Source organism: Triplophysa dalaica, chromosome 9 (assembly GCF_015846415.1).
Source record: "Triplophysa dalaica isolate WHDGS20190420 chromosome 9, ASM1584641v1, whole genome shotgun sequence".
Classification (NCBI taxonomy): Eukaryota; Metazoa; Chordata; class Actinopteri; order Cypriniformes; family Nemacheilidae; genus Triplophysa; species Triplophysa dalaica.
Genome location: NC_079550.1, coordinates 21,435,067 through 21,455,695, shown reverse-complemented (window position 1 = coordinate 21,455,695; position 20,629 = coordinate 21,435,067). Strand labels below are relative to the sequence as shown.

Sequence of the window (20,629 nt, the reverse complement as noted above, 5' to 3'; positions counted from 1 at the left end):
CAACAACGGCAGACCCACCGGTGTTGGTGGTGAACTCAAAGGGAGCGCTGAACTCTCCGTATCCCGCCGCGGTGCGAGCGCGCACGTGAAACACGTATGAGGTCAGGGGGGTCAGATCTTTAATGTCTGCGTTCCTAGACGTCGTCTTGACGATGCGATAACTCCTCTCATTCTGATCCTGAGATTTATAAATACAGACAGAGAGAGACAGAACGGATGGGCAGAGGAAGGCAAGAGGTCAAAGAACAGCCTGAGGGATGTCAGTGAGCTATTTTAACCTGAATAAAAACCTCACTTCCTGTTTATCCAAAGAAAGCGGCTGTACACAGGAAAACAGCTTTGCTACATGCACTTATATTGTGTTTACAAAATAAATAAGTTTAATGATGTTTCACACACAGCACCGAGAGTTTAAACGGTAGAAGAAACTGTATTTGAGCAACGTTTATGATGCTTAATGTCAACTTTTTTGTTGTTTTATATCTTGACGGACCCAAATGACTTCCTTGGGTTACAACATAGAGGGGTAAAATACTTTTTTCCATTTTGAAATGAGATAAAACGAACAAGATTTTTCCCATAATTCACCTTCTCGTAGTATTTGACTTCATACTCCAGTATGACTCCGTTGGGTTTCTCCGGCTCCTGCCAGAACAGAGTGAGCGTGTGCCGGGTTATGTCCTTACTCTCAACCGACATGACTGTGGAGGGAGCTGAAGAGAGAGAGAAAGTTTCACATTTACTTCATTTTACTTCTGTCAGGTTTTGTCAGTCTCACTGTCTCTCTTTCATCCCATCACAGACAAACACAGCAAGAGAAAAGACGAATGAAAGGACACAGAGGACAAGTTCTTTTTCCCTCAAGAACGTTCCCCATTTCCTTTCGACTGTGGATTTGGACTTAAGACAGCCATTGTCTGTTCAGTTTTCTCCCCTGAAGCTGTTTTTGTTGAGGGTGAGAAAGTCAAACACACAGAATCAGACACAACAGAGATGAGCGCCGCCTTTTCAGCTTTCTCTAAAGTTGGCGAGAACTGAAGAAGAAACAAAACGGAAAAGCGAAAAAAACCAGGAAATTTACTAAAAAACGTCAGCGGTCTGTGAAGGAGAAATAAAACGACAGGCTGGATCAGAGATTTTCATGACTCAAAATAGCTCTGCGTATTTCCACAGACTTCAAATCTCGTCGCTTAAAAACGTTCATGTGTTTACCTTGCGTAAATTAACCATGTGACTTTATATTTCACACTTTAGATTAAAACACTTTACATTAAAACTATGAAGAACTGTAAAAAACTATATATTCTATTTAAAAAATAAAAAACTATTAAACGATTTACTATTCAAAGAGTTGTCTTTTAAAAACTAACATTTGCTCACAATTAGACTGAAAAATAAAGACATAAAATAACTAAACAGCTCCCAATACATGATTCGAGTCCTTCCAAAACATTTAACAGACACGTTAATACCCCACAAGTCATTGCAGCAAATGTGTCCAGGTTGTATTAACTATAAGTTGCGTGTGAGTCTCATGCCTCCGTTAAACAATTGGAACCCCTGCCAGCTGTAACAGCAGCAGCTCGACGCGATCATCTCCCACCCACAGATCCATCTTCCTCTGCCCGACCCGACAGAGTAAACGTGATTTGGAAACGTCCCACGGGGGGCTTCTGAGACGACCCCCTCCAGCCAAAAACACAGGGGTCAGCGCCCCCCTTCACCCCCCGAAGGCACTCGTCTCTAACGCGCATCCATCATGCCGTCTGCTCTGACAGATATGGGGCCGTAATGGAGTTGTGGGTGTGTGTGTCTGGATGAGATAACGCAAAAAGGAAAGATGAGAATCTTCGCTCGTTTATCGTAAACACGGGGATTCGGGGGCAAAACTGTTTTGGATGCGGCGTTCCACGGGGATCATTTATCAAAGCCAATAGTGCACGCTGGGATATGTGCACTTTGTGGTTTTGTGCGCGTGTGTTCGTGTGAGGTTTGTCCGTGTGTTTGTGTATTTGCGCCAGACCTGTGCATTACGAACAGTTGGCTTTGCAATCTCAACGCTTATACACACACTGGTATCTTTTGAGCGATATATATAAACACTACGTGATGTGTACATGTCTCACTCCCTGACTTTAATCTTCTTGTATTTATACAACTGTCACTCAAAAACACTTATACAAAGAATTCCACAAAAAAAACTTTAAAAAATCTGCCATCATCTAGATGATTTTTTAATAACGTTTTTTATTTAGAGTTTAGCTATTCTACCAAATTAGAAAGTCAAGTATAACATCACAAATTAAAATTTAACAAAATGCAACCCAGCTAACCGTTTCTTCTGCGTATCGCTTGTGTTCTTCATTTAACGTTGACCTATCCCTTAACATGACGAAGTATGCGAACTGCGCCCACGCACAATCACCCAGCACATATATAAATAGTACACATGTATGCAGGACCTCCGTCCTACAGCCAAAGGCATGTCAAAGCAAGACAGTACCCTCCTCCCAAACTCAATCCCTCCAGGTGATTTACAAGCTTGGGTTGTCACAGAAAGTTCCGGATTTCAAGCAAACACTCCATTCCGACTGAAACCCAACACACCATCAAGAGCAAAGACCGCATATTACACATCCACCCGAAGGTGATTATGTGAGAGAAACTGAACCCGGTGAAACGTTGCACAGAGAATTAGGTGAGAAAAACCACCCATCACACACACACATGTATTTCAAATAGGGATGCACCGATATGTACATTTTGGTCAATAATTATTTTACATTGGAAGCCGATAAACGATACATTGGCCGATATACAGTAACTTAATATTAATGCAAAATTCCTTAAGACTGAAACAAAAGGAATAATGTGGAGAACTGCTTTTATTTAAAATACATTCATCACAGAAAACAAGATAACCATTCGTTTTTCCCCCCTGAAAATCATGTTTCAAGCCTTCTTTACACCAGTTAACGGTTCTTTAACCTTCAAACTTTTCTGGTATATTTATAAAAGCATCTGCCAAATGCATAAATGTAAATGTCATGTAAATGTAATAGACAAATTATGTTTAACATTATAAAATGTTTTCTAGAGCCACTTGTCTAACATGTCTCAAGAAAGAAAGCATTCAGACAGCAGTCTGATTTACACAATATGCTTTTGTTCCTTATAATTACACATTCATAAATACTGTATCTACATACTGTACCTGATAATAGCAGTAAGTGAATGATCACGACAGAAAGACAGTATTGTTCTGTATTTAACTGTGAGGAGCGTGCAGATGAAGTAGTTTAACCAGAGGAAATTATTTAAGATTTATCGGCTTCAATATATCGGTATACATTTTTTTATCGTAAGATACCATTAAAAATGTCCATATCGGCCGATACCGATATGGAAGATAATTTATTGTGCATCCCTATTTTAAATCAGTTAAAAGCACACTTCTTATTTGAACAAACCTTAAATGCTGAGATTGCACAACAGCAATTCTAGAGATCATTGCAAATTTTTGTCCGATATTTTTGCATGTAAAAAAATAAATACAACCTCACGTATTTTCGTCCGTCATAAAAATATTCGGACTGGGTTCCATTTTCTGCGTTTTTCGCATCCAAGCACTTTGAGTAGCGTTTTGACAATTCATTTTCAAATACGAAATACGAAAAAACGCATACGATAATTTCGGACTATATAAAGACCTCAATGCACACACTGTTTGCACCGAGTGTAATGAACCGATATGGATCTAGGTCATCTACACAAACCTGCCACACACACAGAAACTCACCGGCCTGGTTGGTGGCCAGCGTGACGGACACGGCCTGCTCCGGACCGGGGTTCTGTTTGGACACCCCGTTGACGGCCCAGATCTGAAATGTGTAGTTGGTGTGCGCCTGCAGCTGGTGAACAGACACGCGCGTAGAACGCAGACTCAGCCGCTGCGGTAAATAGCGCACGTCTTCCCCACACGGCATGCATCTCTGCCCGTCTCGAGCGCACCGCTTACACACCACGTTGTAGGTGAGATCCTGACGGCCTCCTGTAGAGAGAGGAGGGCTCCATTCCAAGAGCACTGACGTCTCGTTGACATTAGATATCAGGCTGCGTGGAGCAGATGGAGGACCTGAGACACACACAGGAGTATGTGTTATCACGTTTTGTTAGAAGTCATTTTTTGTTGTGATAACCGTCTCCTTCAACAATGAATGCTGGAGAAGCAAGGGAGAGACGGATAAGGAGAAATAAGAAAAAGAGAACAGTGAGAAGGACAAACAGCGTCTGTTTTGCAGACAGATCAATCAGCTCATCTGGATGGAGGAAAACAGACAGACAGATAGACAGACAGCTGGCACAGTGAGACGTACAGACAGCTGGCAGAGAGTGAGACTGATACGGTCTCATTGAAATTCATTTATTTGATGTGAGGAACATCTGCTGTATAAACAGATGTAAACGAAATAATCACATGCACATGCCTGACAAACTATGAGAGCTGTGCTGAAGTTTACTTTTTCATTTCTTTGTATTCAAATGTTTTTTTGTTTTACATTTTATCTTGTCTAACAGTTACCTCACTGTGTCAAAGTTTATAACAGTTTACATAAAACAAAATGGGACATTTTTGTTTTGACTTTATCATTGAGGACGTTTACATGAACAGTCTTACGCCGATTATGCTTAATAAACTGATAACAAGTAGGTCATGTAAAGCGTAAAAAGGTTTTCATTTATCAGGGAAAGGTCATAAACGGTAAATGCCTTTGCAGGTTTTCTCTCTGTTTTGTTTATGTGTGCATTACATTACATTACATTTAGTCATTTAGCAGACACTTTTATCAAAAGCGACTTAGATGTGGGGTAGGCAATGGAAGCAATTGGGACAGCATAAGTACAACAAAAGCATAAGTGCAACCAAAAAAGAAGATAAGATAAGTGTGCATGTCTGAAAGCGCAGTAATAAAAGTCCTAAATGGAAGTAATGGTAAAATAACGTATAAAAGTCCGCTCTGGAATCACGCAGTTGATACAGAAACGTCAAAATGAAGAACTATTGTTGCATATGCAGGTACTGCGGACATGAGAAGAGATGTAAAAATACATCTTCTGACCGTTTTACTCCTGCATTTTTATTACTATTCAGGCTATCGACGATGACTTCACTGCACCTAAGGAACCCGGCAATTCTGCATGAATTTTTCTGCGTAGCCGGTTTATTACTATGCATGTAAACACTTGAAAACAAGTCTTTTTAAGCTGATTTTGGACCTGAGAAAACAAGACAATTCGTACAATACTTCTATAAACAGCTGCTTTATATTCAGAAAATGCCGTTTAGTTCATAAAAAATGTATTCCAATTTAATTCAGTGCATTGTTTGAGAAATGCAGACGGGTTGAATTCCTGATGACCGTCATTTATCACAAATCATTAATTATCAGACATGCACTGGGCTTCAATTCATCATCAGGCATAAGAGGCCGACCTGAGATCTGTCAACATCTGTGACGGCACACGCTCAATCCATTGTACGCTTTCAAAATCAGCTCACACAATAAAATAGTGCCCACATGACACCAACTGATTTAAACTAGTGTGTGTTTTCCTTACGTGTGCAGGCCATTGACGCTGGGTCTGTCTCGGATCTGTAATATCCTTTGTCACAATCACAGGACGTGGCTCCTTCCTTCATGGAGTAACTGTTCAGTGGGCATCTACGACAGCCGTCGTCTGAAGACAGAGATCTGTAGTACCCGACCTTGCACACTAGGAAAAAGAAGAGATTTTGAAAGATTATCTTGTGAAAAATAAAACACAGGATCAGTTATAACCCTTATAACCAAGTCAAAACGGCTGCATCATAATGCTATTCAAATATTAAGAAATAAAAAAACTAGACTAAGATGGAACACTGAAATAAAATAAAAAAACATAAAAATGACAATTTATGACGAAAGGAAAAACAAGGACAAGAGAAAGATGTAGGGAGTAAAGCGAGTGAGAGAAACCAAAGATGAATGATCTATTCTGGGTTTTTTCCAGCCTACAGTAGCTCCAGAGCTCTTTATTTCCTGTGTCCATGTTTTAGACACCTGTCTCATCCAAGTAAAATGTGTTTTGACATCACAGATAAAAAAATATTACTGTTCACCACTGCCTGAAAAATACGACTTTTCTACTTTTCTAATCCCTTATTTGAATTCAGACAAATTTTTTGAAACCATATGAATAAATACTAAACAGGAATAATAAGTACATTAAAGATAAATTAAAGATCAAAAGAGATAACATTAAGCATCATCAGCAAAAAATGTAACACTTGCAAGAGTAAACAGAATTTTAAGAGTTTTTACTATGCTTTTGTGGTAAACCATGACGTGAATTTTAAAATATTTTTGTACCGGAAGAATTGCCTCGGATTCTCTTTTGCAGTATAGGAAAAATAAACACATTTTCAGTACAATACAAACGTTACGACATATTGTACCTATTGTACATATTGATAGATTTTCTATAAAAGATTTACAGTATATATTATATCACAAAATAGTCCAGGAAAATGCTTTAGGTTTAAAGGTTTAAGATCCTCAAATACAAACTATAAACCATAAAAATAGATACAGCTTCACAGGTGATTAGGGTCTTAGATGTTCTGATAATCCTAAAGCAGAAGGGAACCGTGTTTTCAACAGATTATCAGACAGCCCCCTAAACTTAATCTCTGCATTAAAGATTGATCCAGAGGTGCGAAATCAACAGAGAAAGAGCGAGAGCACTGGAAGAGTAAATCATCCCTCCCTCCCTCTCTCTCCCTACCAGAATTAATCTCTAAACTGAACGACTCCCATTTTTAAGAAAGAAAATGCTAGCACAGACATACAGACACACAATATGACACGGTCGTCTCAGATAAGCAGACAAAAAAAGGATCTTCTGGTATCCAACCCACATTCCAACATTCTATAATGCCTAAAAGCTGGATGTATCCGTCACATTTCTGAGCCCTGAAAGAGAGACTTTAATGTAACGTCTTTCCATTAGTGAGACGATGAAAGAAAGACCAGACATGAGGAGAGATGAACTACATCAGTGGGTGGCCGGGCGACTGGTCACTCTTCAAAATCCCCAAGCACACACACACTAACCACATGCTGGTACTCATATCATTACAAGAACTTTCCATTAACTTTATGTTTTTAATACTGAACATTATGATATTTTCTCTCAACTCCAACCCTCATTTGAACACTTTATTATAACATTACTGTATTTGGTATCTTTACAAAGATTCAATACATGAACAACTGGGTTGACCTCATAATGACTACATTTACCTGCACCCTCATAATGCGATTATAGACCGTTTCAATTGATGCACGCACGCCTGACACCCAGTTAAGCTCCGGTTTGTGTTTAGCCAGTGTCAAATAATAACTATTTATATTTTATTTAATTTAGGTTAATATTCAGTTGTATTCTTATTTTACAGCATGATAATTGTAACGATTTGTTGAATTTTGTTGTTTGTTCATTTAGTTAAATAAACAATTTGTTGAATGGGTCATGCGGTCTTCTCATGCTTTACATGGACAACTTGTCAAAAAAACGAGTTGGGCGTATTATGTATTATTTCTGTGCTCGATACACCCCCCCCAGCGGGGTGTATCGAGTATGTATTTGTTTGAGCTTGGTGTCGCAGTCCAAATTCAAAATATCGGAGAGACAAGTTTAGCCAAGAAACGGTTCTTCTCGGTTTCTTTTGAGTGCAATAGTTTTCAGAAATAATCTACAGGCGCGTTCTATTGTTTGTGAATGTGTACCGGAAGTTCAGTTGGGGTCACAAAAGTGTGAAGTACAGTAAAAATTATTTCGAAAAATGTATACTTGCATATACTACAGATACTCAAAAAGTGCAGTACTCGAGTAAATGTACTTTGCTACTTTCCACCTCCACACTAAATCAACCCCCAAATAAGGGTATTTAGACGCAAATTGGGTTTTACTAATATAATATTTAATTTTGTCATTTAAAACACCTCTCCCCTTTAAACTTTGAAACTGCGCGGCTTAAGAGATGCATGAAAAACACATCTGACTTTCAAACTGCGCATCTCGCCCTAAACGGAGTGACACGTTTCACTTGTGGCGAGTCGCATGAAAGGAGAGAGACATCTAAAAATTTTGTCTTTAAAAGAAAGTAGACATGCTTGATGTATATCTGCGCAGCTCGCAAGTGACTTATAGGTGATTATCGGAAAAAATTGCATTATTGACGTGCATATAAACGTAGTTATTGTTACAAATGTCCTAATGTTTTCCTTCATTGTGAAGAAATTTTCGCCCACAAAATGCAAGTCAAACCACTATCAAGCAGCCAACACTGAATTTTCAAGATGGAAACACTCTACTCGAGTCTCTTGGACTCCTTTAAAAACAAATAAGTACATTATGAAATGACATAGAGGTGCGACGAATGGTGACAAAATTACAACCTTTGGGTTAACTATGCCTTTCAGAACAACAGAAGCCAATGGGAAAACCAGATTTGGATACAGCGTGTGTGAATACTGACAGTTTGCAGAGCACTTTTTAAAAACATCGAAATAAGTTTCTTCTCCTCAGGGCAAAGAAAGCCCTCTAACACACATGCACACTTAAAAGAAACATCAAATGACTTTGTGTCTCATGGTCTGGCGTCTGTTGTTCTACATGGTTAAGTCACTAATTAACAATTACCTCTGACCCTCACACACACACTTTAACATGCACACACACACACAAGGACAGCGGGTCCATCACTGTGATTAATGACAAACATGTGGAGGACGGGCAGATCATATTGATTGATGACTCGCTCACCCCACATGTTGACCTTGACCCAACCCTGAGGGCCACAACACTCACTGATCCACTGACATTCTGCTTCACCTTAACAAACTCTATTGTCATTACAGAGGAAGTCGTCCATCTCCCTATGTCCAAACATCTTTTACAAACGCTAGTAATAATATTACTCTAACAAAACCCACAAAAACCCATCTCATTGAGCCGAGGAAGGCATAAGATACCCTGCTGAACACATGATGGGTTTGTTTGCTGGTCCCCAACACTAGATCCTGATGTCCTTACCAGGTTTCTTGAGTTCTGAAGGAAGAAATTACAAACGAAAATCTCCTTCAGTAAGTGTTTAATCCTAATTCCCAAGTTATAACTTTTTAGGGCAAACGAAATGCAAAATAAATGTTTAGGTTTTTAACCGACATGCTTTCATTGCTGATATCTCAATTTTGCTAAACATTACAGGTAAAAAATGACACCGAGATGAGCAATTACAATATTTTATTGATTGAATGAACTAGGCCCTAAATTTATTCAACCTTAAGTTGACCAACGGAATATGACGACATCATTATCTCCATTGAATTATTGCTAAAAATACTTTGTGAAATCACAATGTTGTCTCTGACAGAATTGTGTGGACGCATGAAAATTTACTAAAGCAGATTTGGCAGGTTTTTGATGCAAGTCTTCCTGAAACGAATGCAACTCCATGTTCCCCTGAACACGTACACCAACTTCCTCCATTCAAAGAGAGGAACTTCCCCAAATTTACGGCAAGTTTATCGCTAATAGAATCTCCTAGACCCTGTGGGCCACCGGGGGACTTTAAATCCATAAGCAATTAATAAACCAACAGGATTTTGATAGGAACTACCTGGCAAATGAAAGAATAGAGAGATTAGAGAGAGAAGCGAGTGTGTGTCTGGCAGGGTCAGCAGGTATTGTTCGATGTAAAGCGTTCCGGTCCTATTTTCTAATACAGGAAGTTTGGGTAGAGGAGGGTATGCAAATGAGTTCCACATCTACACACAAAGATTTGTTACACTTGTAGTACTGCGCACGGACTCGGGGTTCTGGTAAAGCCTATAAATACTAAAGTAACACAACTCTTGTATGAAACACGCACATACACCAGAGCCCGTCACGCAAAACACACAAAATATCATTAGCTTTGTATGAAAACAATAGACCCTTGTGAGATGTTCTGACCGCTGTAATGAAACACACCTGTATTTGTGTGTATTTTTAGTTTGTTTATCTAAATGCTCGGACGTCAGGCTGTCTGGTGCTGCAACACCTACCATTGTGTGTGTTTGTGTGTGTGTGTGAGCGTCTTCATGGGAACTGCGGGAACAGCAGGGAATTGGGTTTGTTTCGATTGATTTGTTGGGAAAACAAACACACAATCACCTTTTGCTAACACACACAATGAGTTGTGTAACACGACAAACATGCCAGCGCTAACATGACAAACTTTCTTATTTTGACCTTTGACCCACAACTTTCCCCAGCCTTTATGACTGTGGTCATAAGTTAATGGTGTGTTTAGATTTCAACACCAACAGCAATCACATAGTTTGAATCTCTAGGTAACACACACACGACGATATTGAATCACATATATTGAATCACAATGTGTTCGAGGACCCCGTGAGTCAGCTGCTGTTTTGGAACCACCGACGTTTGCATTAAAATAATGCCTCCGTTTCATAACCTATACCAGTTGTTCTCAAATTGGGGGCCGTGACCCACTGGGGGGCCCCAAGATGGATCCAGGGGGCCACAGGTTTTGTGGCATTTTATGAAATTTATATTACATCGAAAAGACCACCAACCAAAGGAATTGATGTTTTAGCATTATATAACTGAACATGCTTTTTTGGAAGTTTATTATTTAAAGTTTAGGATAATTAGTCTTTATTTAGGGGGCTACAAAGCGATGCACTCTACGCAAAGGGGGGCATACAATGAAAAGATTTGAGAACCACTGACCCAGACAGCTCTCATCTCCTAAAATGCAGTCTTCAAAAAAACAAGAGAGACGCTCCTGATGCAACAAAGTGTTTCAGAAAGTGGGCGGGAACCCAAACCCCAATTCAGTCCTTTATAAGATTTCATTTCTTCAGGCAGCTCCTCGTGTATTCCTACGAAGCAGACAGCAGGTGAGCTAGCTGGATTTCGGAACAGAGCTAACGTTCCAGGTTGTTTGAGAATTCAAAATAATTTTACATCCTTCCTCTCACCACACAGTAAAACTGAGACCACCTACACACCCTCCTACCTCCTAGTTTGACAAGCTTAAGACCGTAACTCAAAACATCGCAATCACGGCTTATTGTTACGGGAGAGCGACAGATCGGAGCGAGCGAGAGAGGGAGAGCGTCTGTCATAACATCAAAGAGGTTTTTAAAGGCACGTGAAGTGAATGATGAAATCAAAGCCCCGCTAAGAACCTCTTTCTCAAGACATCAACTCCTTTTCATTCAGTCGGCGAGAGGAGGCCGTTGACCTTCCCCGTGCGCTGACAAATCTGCTTTTCTCTCCCATCATCTCCATTATTCAAGCTGTCTATCTCTCTTTTGTTGTCTTCTCTTCCTCTTACCCAACGTCTTTTTTTTTTTGCACCTCGCCATGGAAAGTAAAAGACGGATTCACAGGCAGAAGGAAAGGAGAGGAAAACAATACAGAGATTCCAGCGGGAACTTCAACATAGATGGTTTAAAACAAAAACACCAAACCACATACGACTTAAAGTTTAAAGAGTTCTTTAAAATAAGCTGAATTTAACATTATATCAAATATATGTTTTTATATGACAATCTTGCAAATACACATTAGGAGAAGCCTGTTAAATCCCACATTGAGTAACATGGGAAAGCAGACCTGTACTCTCCCTTTAAGAGCGCTGAATAAGCTGAAAGCAGAGAGGGAACTTCAGGTTAGTCGAGGGCACACGTATCCTGTCATTCCCTTGTAAGACTTCCAGACAGTCCATTAAGTCTGGTTAATATTAGAGACTGTCAATGAACTGCGACATTATTGCGGCGCAGACCCTCGCATTTCTGTCACGCTTCTCTTAGGGGGAAATGTCGGCGTTGAGAGAGGCAGTGTGAGATAAAGAACTCGAGGAACTGAACGCCGGCCAGACCAGAAACAGCTCTCAACACCTCAGTAATGACTCGAACACACACAAGACTCTCTTTCTATCTCTCCGTTTCCTATAATTTCTTCGGCCTGTTGTGAACTGAACTGGGTTGGGTTGTTCAAAGCTCTTCACGTAAACGTAATCTCTGAACTTGTGCTTTTAGGCTGGTGTTTGTGTTCGAAGCATTACCATGTCTTTAAAAAAATTAAGATAGTTTTACACCGACCCCTATTCGTCTCAAACATAAAAAATAGATAATGGAAGGAAATAAAAAAGTAATTGATGGCGAAGAGGTGATACAGATTCTTTACTAGCCTATCCTAAAATTCATCACAAATTCTGTTCGGCCACATTAGTTACACAAAATGTAGCAGCGACTAAAAACTGTTTCTCTAAAGAATCCCTGGAATGATAAAAAATATATAAAAAGAGCCGATCTTTGAAATAGTATAAACAGAACTGAAAAAGGGAAAAAAGTAAAATTAGTTACAATAAATAACAGCAGGGGAAAAATTAAGAGACCACTTCAAAATTATTTTCAGTTTGAGGTTAAATTATCATTTCTGATTCATTCTGTGAACTAACAATATTTCTCCCAAATTCCAAATAAAAATATTTATAATTTTTAATATTTATTTACAGATACTGGAAAAACAGGTGATAATAGCTGAAAAGTTGCTCTGTATTTTTTAATAAAAAATTCATATTCACTTTTAAGCAATACAACAGTAATATGTCTACTAGGAAAAGTTTTAATAAATTTGTTTAATGTAATAACCTTGATTTTTATCACAGTTTTCATGTTTCTTGTCATGCTGTTAGTCTTTCACATTGCTGTTGGATGACTTTATGTCACTGAAGTATAATTTTGTTAAAATTCAACATTCAACAGACTGGAATGACCATAATACATCTAGAAATGATGATTAAATGAACATTTGGAATGGTCTCTTGATTTTTTTTGCGGCTGTATTTTATCTTGTAATCTTGTTGTATGTAATAGACTATTTTTGCTGTCGCCTGTCATGTCTGAAACTCTCACATGACACTACAGTGGTTTATGTGCTTTACTGTGACAAGCTGCATAAATCACCCCAGAGAACCTTCTCTCCTGCCGTCCCATTCCGCTCATACAGACACCAGCAGAAATGAAGAGAACGCGGGTGAGATCACAGCTCCCTCGTCTCCATGGCGTCCCGTAGAACCCCGGCTGTCAGGAGTTTTGATGTCTTAATAAATTTCTCCTCTACAGCTGTCAAGTGATTGTCAGAGATGGATGGAGGAGTCAGTGACCCTTGACCTGCCCCAGACCCCTCTCTGGATCCCCCCTTAAACACCCGAAACTCTCACAGAAGCCCAACTGCAGACGTCTTTCAACACAACGCCGGCTCTGCTGAAGTCTATCGACAGCATTTACCAGAGCCATGGGATGGTTTCACATGCAGCGCAACTGCTTTCAAAAAGTCACAGCAATGTTTGTTACACGGTTGAACAAATATGACTGAACTGAAAAATATACGATGTGAGGGAAGCTCACATGAATAAAGCTCACAACGGGACGGTTGCCAGAGTGTTAAGCCAGTTAAGGATTGCTCATGCATGCGCGTTTACTTTGGACAGTCGTCTTGGATTATTTTTAATAAAAAAACAAGCGGGGCAACAAACGCCACATCAACCAAAAAAGTGCCATACAAGTCCATAAAAAAAACGTATCACCAATGATGCAATAATGTATTACAAAAGCTTAAAATAACATTAGTTTCTCTGTGTTGATTGTAGTAAAATGTTTTCATGCAAACTCGTAGGGTAGAAAAAAATCCATCAATCCTTTCTATTCATAGCTTTCAATTTTCAGAATAATTAATTCCGAATTCAACTTTCATCAATATTCATGAAGGCTCAACTAATAATCTTATAACAGTATAACACGTTTTCCTGAAAAGTCCATTAAAATTAAAGACATAAGCTTGTCGCACACGTACTCACGGAAACTTTAGACAGCTCAAGATGACTGCACTTGAGTGAAAAAGTAACCTATGATCTGTGATTGACCTCTGAGGTCGTAAGGTCAAGGGTGGCGCTGGTTTCCTTCATCATCACTATGGAGACCATGCGAAGTGTTTGCGGTCCGTCTTCGGCTCAGACATCTACAAATAGCAGCACATGCCCAAAATCCATCAGACTCAACTGAAGTTCTACTTTCTCCCCGCTCTGTCAACACGTCTGCGTAACATGTATATTTATTACTGTCACGCCCTCTTATTTGTCTTGATCTCCTGCGGAAAGAAATGTCGCTTTCCGGCATAATTACTTTTTTCTCCTTCACAGATCCATTCATCATTCTCACGGCCCTCGTCCATTTTTAGATTCTTGATAACATGTCTCAACTCATACCATCTTAGACTCACACGCTGACATTCACATACAGTACACACACAACCTTGTGTAGCAGAAAGTTGTCCATTATAAAGCCCAGAGAACAATTCTCTCAATAAGAACAAACAAACAAAATAAGAAAATTTGGTATGAGGATAGCACTCATGTCCTCTTCCTGTTTAAATCATCATCTCTTGTCCCCATCATGGGCCATGTCTCATGGGAGGAGCTCTCACAAACACTGATAAACCAATCAGAACAACTCGGCCTTGCTTGTTATCACCTGATGACAGAATCTTGTTTGAGAGGGGAACAACACAGATATAAAGAACAAAGATAAATGGACGGATCGTGTGTGACTGTGACAGTCCTCTTACCCTGGCACTGCTCATTCCGTTCCTCGTATCCAGGATTACACAGGCAGTTCCCGATGGGCACCAGCCACTCTCCGTCTGGCCCGCAGTACATTTTAGGAACCTCCTGCTCTTCCGAATGATTCACGCAGGAGCCTCGTACCTCCACCAAGGACGACGTGTCCGCACCCGTCACCGTGTCCGGAAACTGTGCCAGGTTCCTCACGGCTAACGGACACTTCTTATAAAACACGCGGACGGAAACCAGCGCGATGCAGGCCCCAACATCCTGAAAGGCCAGATAGAAGCCTGCGCGGCTCAGAACGCCGACATCCCGAACCTCAGTGTTGAGCTTCATGATCCGATCGCCGATATCCACCTGCGTGAAGCTCTCGTCCGCCGCCACCGTGTCGATCTTAGCAAAGCGGCTCTCATGCAAGAACCGATCGTTGTCGGAGTCGGACTCAAGGTAGTAGAGGTTAAAGGTCTCCTTGCATGTGCCGATGACCCCGGGCAAACTGTTGCAGTCACGCAAGGTGAATTTAATCTCGATGTAGACGCGCTGGGCCGGGCCGCGCTGTATCCAGTGAGTCCGGAGCCAATTGTTCTGACTGGCTTCCATCACGTTACACACCTGGTACGTTCTGATGGGGATGTTCTTCTCGTCCATGATGCTCACCTCCTCCCACTGCATGAGGAGATAAACGAAAAAACAACGTTAGAAATCGAACACGTGCATCAAAACAGAATAGCGCTTCAAATTTACTGTTTATTTAAATCTGAAAATGTTTTCATTGACCTACGCTGTTCAAAATCTGTATGACTTGCTTAAACACTAAAACATATATTATTTTAAGAAATACTATCCCATATGGTTATAATGCAAATACATACATTAAATAAAAAAATTACATTCCTCACATGCCATCGAATAACGTAAAATATAGACCATTTCATCGGACGCGTGCTAGCCTGACGGTTAACTTTCTGGTTGCTTTTGGATAGTGTCTAATAATATAACTATTTCAATATTAGTTTGTATTATTAGTTAACTTAATAATAATTGCATTAAATGAACCATTTGTTGATTTTTTATGTATATTCATTTAATTAAATAAACAATTTTTTGAATGGGTCCTGTAGTATGGTTGTATTTAAAGAAACCGTGTGGTACATTGACATTTAGTGGTTGAGCTTGGTATCACAGTCTAAATTCAAAATATTGGAAAGACAAGTTTAGCAAAGTAAGGCTTCTCGGTTTCTTTTGACTGTTATCAGAAAAAAATCTACAGGCGCTCTATTGTTTGTGAATGTGTTACGGAAGTTCAGCTGGGGTCTCAAAAGTGCGCATGCGCAGTAACATTGAAACCGTCAAGAATACACTGAAGAAAGAACATATGGTTAGGGATTGACATGACAATGAGTAAATGATGACAGAATGTTAATTTTTTGCGTAAAACATAAACACTCCTTGAACGCTGGTGTACAACACAAAGCACAGGGACTTGACTCATCTGAGCAAAACAGAACCAGTGATCTAACCCAAGAACCATTAAGTAATCATCAGAAGGCTGAATTAAAATCCTTCGGTGCACAGCAGAGTAAGAGTAGACGTAAAACGTAACATCTGTTTCTCTCTTACAGCCTGAATTAACCTCAGAGAAACACCATTATCTGTCTTCTGCTGGCCTCAGATACAATAACAACTCTAGACGGCTATAAATGTTTCACAGTCTGGCCTGATAAAAGATCCAAAACATTTCTCAGCTTCTGCTACATCAGTATTACAGCCGGTGACTGGACTCGTTGAGTTTATCATCTACTGTAATCAACAGAAACTGTTATACCATATCAACACATGCACATTTTTTATTGTTAAATCTGAACCTGGTGATACCTGAGTCTTACTGGAAAAACAATTGCGATACATAAGATGTGCAAAGACAAGTTTTCCTTGAACAGATGTCCGTCTGTGCAAGACTCACCAATCGCCTCAATGCAAGTGTGTGTGCGATGCAACTGTATGATAAATTTTCAATTTATACAATTTCAACAATATTTACAAAGGACATTTTTACACAATCCTTGAGCCACAGATGCAGTAATTTTAGTTTACAACTACAATGCAAATTTGAATGTTTGGCTTGGATATAAATGTTTTTTTTATGAATCAACATGTTTCTGGACATTCTGGACACCAGCGATACCAGCAGCCACAGCTCCACACACACCCGCCTGATGGCCCTTAACAATCTCATACTCAAACTAATTGAGCATTTGCGAGATAACAAGAATGACAGCAATCTGGCATCCATCAGGGGCCGCGATTGTTTCCGCTCGGCTCGTCCCTTCAGCGGTGCAGCTACGGAGACCCAGAGGAGCGACACAGAGATAAGAACCCAGAGCTACAGATAGCAGGACACGAGTAGAAAGGAGCTAATTGGCCGTATTAAAGTCTGAATGCCCGCCCACCGCCTGTGCCAAAGGCCCGTCCATCACGCAGGAGATCACAGAGGGAGAGGAACTCTGGATTTCAATGAGAGTTGGATCGATGCTAAAAGAAGCCGAGCTGCAACGGTTCTCTAATGAAAGGGAATTCTGGGAAATGTATTGAACCGGTGATGTGGTCATTTAGACGCACCTGATCTAGAAATGTTAAACGGCTAATTGGCGATGGGAGGCTGAAAACAGCCGAGAGACCTCAGGAAGCATACATTATCGGACAGAACTCACTGACCCCCTCCATCTAAAATCTCTCTCACACACACATTCAAACAAACCTTTTCTCTGTCCCCGTGTTGCCAAGTCTCTCCCCCCTACCTCTTTTTAGAAAAAGGGATAAAGTTTCCTAACAAAGGCCATTTTTGTCTACCTCCACTATTTGGGAAACTTGACACCCGTCACAGTAACCTAGCTTTCCGAATTTACATTAAAGAGAGGCAGAGAGCAGGGTGATATCATCAGCATTTGTAGCTGTATTATGTTTATTTTTATATGTTACGTGTGCCAGCATTTATATAGTAAATTATTTTTATAATTGAATCCAGGCACAACTTGAGAGATGCACAGCCTCAGGTGACCGATTTCAAAACTCACATAGATGGAGTCTTATTCTTAAAGGAAACTTTATTTGAGAAAGAGCTACTTATTTGCAACTGTTTTTTTATAAATGAATCCCAGATGAAACTTACAACAATGAACTTATACGGCAAGCTCATATTATCACAAATAATTTGCGAACATCTCATCCATGCGATGCGTGACAGGGTTTACATGTTATCAGTTCACTGATGGTTCGATGCCCAAAAATACAAGCAAGTTCGTGGACTTCATTAAACACAATGCATGAGATCATGTTAAGGAGAGGCATGAAGAAAGGAGTATGAGATGGTCTTGACTCACCCCTCCTTCTGTCGGGCTGGCGACCCAGGCCAGTTCTCCTTGCACGGACCTGGAATCCAACAGCGTGACTGAAGGAGAAAAAGACAGAGAATGTAAACGAGATCTCATGAGCGTCTGGTTTTACCCATAATGCAGTTTTCTTTACGAGCATTGTGCAAGAATGTTGTTAAAATTATGGGTAATTATTAATGGGTAATGATCAAAATACTGTAGGCTTATCACATATAAACTTGAATTACCCGTGCTGTTTTAGTAGTCGTAAATTTTGTCAAGCATTTTTTTTAACATTTGAAGACATTCTTAAAAAATGTAATAAAATGGTGTTGGCATTATGCATTACGTCTATTTTTAAAACCCATTTCAAAAAAAATTAATTCAGAAAATTGAGCAACATTTTTAACATCTATTTTATATTCTATTATATTATATATATATATGTGTGTATATATTCTATTATATAATATATATATTTCAATTTCAAAAACTCTTAAAAACCAACAGTGTCTAAAAAACAAAAAGAGAGACTTTTAAAGTAAGATACATTTAAAGTTTAGACACCTAAATTATTTTACACTACATAAATGACGACATGTTAAGCATATATGACATTATACAAATCAGACTGATAATAAAAGTGATAAATGAAACTCCCATAACATTTTAAATATCATCCCCATGTCAAAAGAATGTGTCCTCGGTGCTGTCGTGTGTTTATACTGAATCTGAATTCTAACTGTATTCAAACAGTAGTTCGTATGTAGAATGTACGTTTTATTCAGTTGGTTGCATTATTTAGAGTTGAATGTATTTATGTTTCACTATAGATCAGTTTAGCTTCTGTTTATTGCACAAGAACGATGTTAGACTTCGCTAACTCTTTACATTTAGATCTCACTTAATAAGAATAAGCAATACTTTTGCTAACAATGCTATATGCTATAAGTTTAACGTTTGAAGTGTAAATATATAAATATGTATACATATGTATGTATGAATATATACATATACATGTACATATGTATGTAAATATATATATATACATACATATGTGTGTGTTTATATATATATATATATATATATACATATGTGTGTGTTTATATATATATATATATATATATATATATATATATATATATATGTATTTGAGTGTTTAGATACATTCATATATATCATAACACTCTTGTGTTATTTTAATTTATATATATATATATTTTCTTTCTCTCTCTGCCCTTATTAATGTTAATGTACTTACAAAAACAGAACTTTTTTTATTGTTCTTGTCAGCTTTTTGGGTAACTTAAAAAAATAATGTTATATGATTTTTTCAGATTTTGTCTTTGATTTCAAAGTCACATTTAGCAAATTTTAAAAACACCAAAAATTAAGAATAAATACTGTATATGTAGTGTTCATGTTAAGTCATGTTAACTAATAATGCCCAGTAAATCAGTAAAACTGCAGTTAACTCTGACTGAAAACTAACTTTATATTTAAGAGTGAACTGGGGAACATTTACTTAGAAAAACATGTCAGTGTTCCTCAGAGAACCGACATCAATCCCCTCACTGACGGAACTACACTGACATGATATATATACACTTAACAGTTACGTTCACGTTGTACCGTCACTTTTTCGCTTTACTAAAAGCCTCTTACCTTCGTTTAACGGATAACTCTTCGGAAAGGACAGACCTGCACAGATGCCCATGAAAAGCGAAGGGAGCGCGTAAATAATCGCGGCCATGAGCGCCATTCGTCCACAAACTTTCTCGCCGTTATTCCTCGCGCTGCTCCGTGCGACTGACAGAGACGCGCACGAGACGCAAGCTCAGCGAACGGTGCTGGAGGGGGCGTGTCATTGTGCAGTGACGTTGCAGTCAATCAAACGCTACAGAAACGGCTTGTGTGAATAAAAACAATACCTTTAATAATAGATTAACCGTCGTCCGTATAAATTATATGGCAAGATTTAAATCATTAATTAAATTAGATTGATCTTCGTAAAATTAATACATTACTGAAATGTTTGATCATTAGTAGTCTTTATATTTATTATATAAATGTAGGCTACTAGGCTACTCAAAATGTATAAGAAGAGAAACTGTGTCATTAGTAGTATTGGCAGTAATATTAATAACAGAAAGATCTGTATAGTAGAACTGAACTGATCTTATTTCGCCATCTAGTGAACATTTAACGACACAACCGACCACTCACGCGGACGCGCACGCACTGCGCCATCAGTGGCCTGAGGCACAAGTGCAGCGTGGCGTAGCCTATTCTTTCACGTCTTTTGTTTTATTCAAGAGAAACGCATTGAGAGAAGGCATCTGTTTGGACTCAGTACCTTCAAGGAAGGTCCGTCAGGCTCTTATTATTCATCTCATTTTTTCGATTTGAAGCTCCTCTCGCTGTGAGGTGAATGTTCTTATTGATTGAATTCCACCTGACACCTGCTTTCTCCATCCATACAGTCTCTCTCCCCGCTTTATACCCCCGGGTA

At 39.1% G+C, this 20,629-nt stretch overlaps 1 protein-coding gene across 2 annotated transcripts in view; it reads right to left on the bottom strand.

Annotated features, from left to right (window-relative positions):
• Positions 1 to 19,906, bottom strand: part of epha4l (eph receptor A4, like) — a 28,357-nt gene extending 8,451 nt beyond the window's left edge. For both annotated transcript variants that reach the window (XM_056756763.1, XM_056756764.1), the window contains exons 1-7: positions 19,783 to 19,906; positions 18,127 to 18,194; positions 14,749 to 15,412; positions 5,620 to 5,775; positions 3,800 to 4,135; positions 589 to 713; positions 19 to 178 (exon numbers count right to left, since the gene is read on the bottom strand). In XM_056756763.1, coding sequence (XP_056612741.1) covers positions 19 to 178; positions 589 to 713; positions 3,800 to 4,135; positions 5,620 to 5,775; positions 14,749 to 15,412; positions 18,127 to 18,194; positions 19,783 to 19,879 — 1,606 coding nt within the window. In that variant the 5' untranslated portion in view covers positions 19,880 to 19,906. The remainder of the gene's footprint in view (positions 1 to 18; positions 179 to 588; positions 714 to 3,799; positions 4,136 to 5,619; positions 5,776 to 14,748; positions 15,413 to 18,126; positions 18,195 to 19,782) is intronic.
• Positions 19,907 to 20,629: the final 723 nt, after the last annotated feature.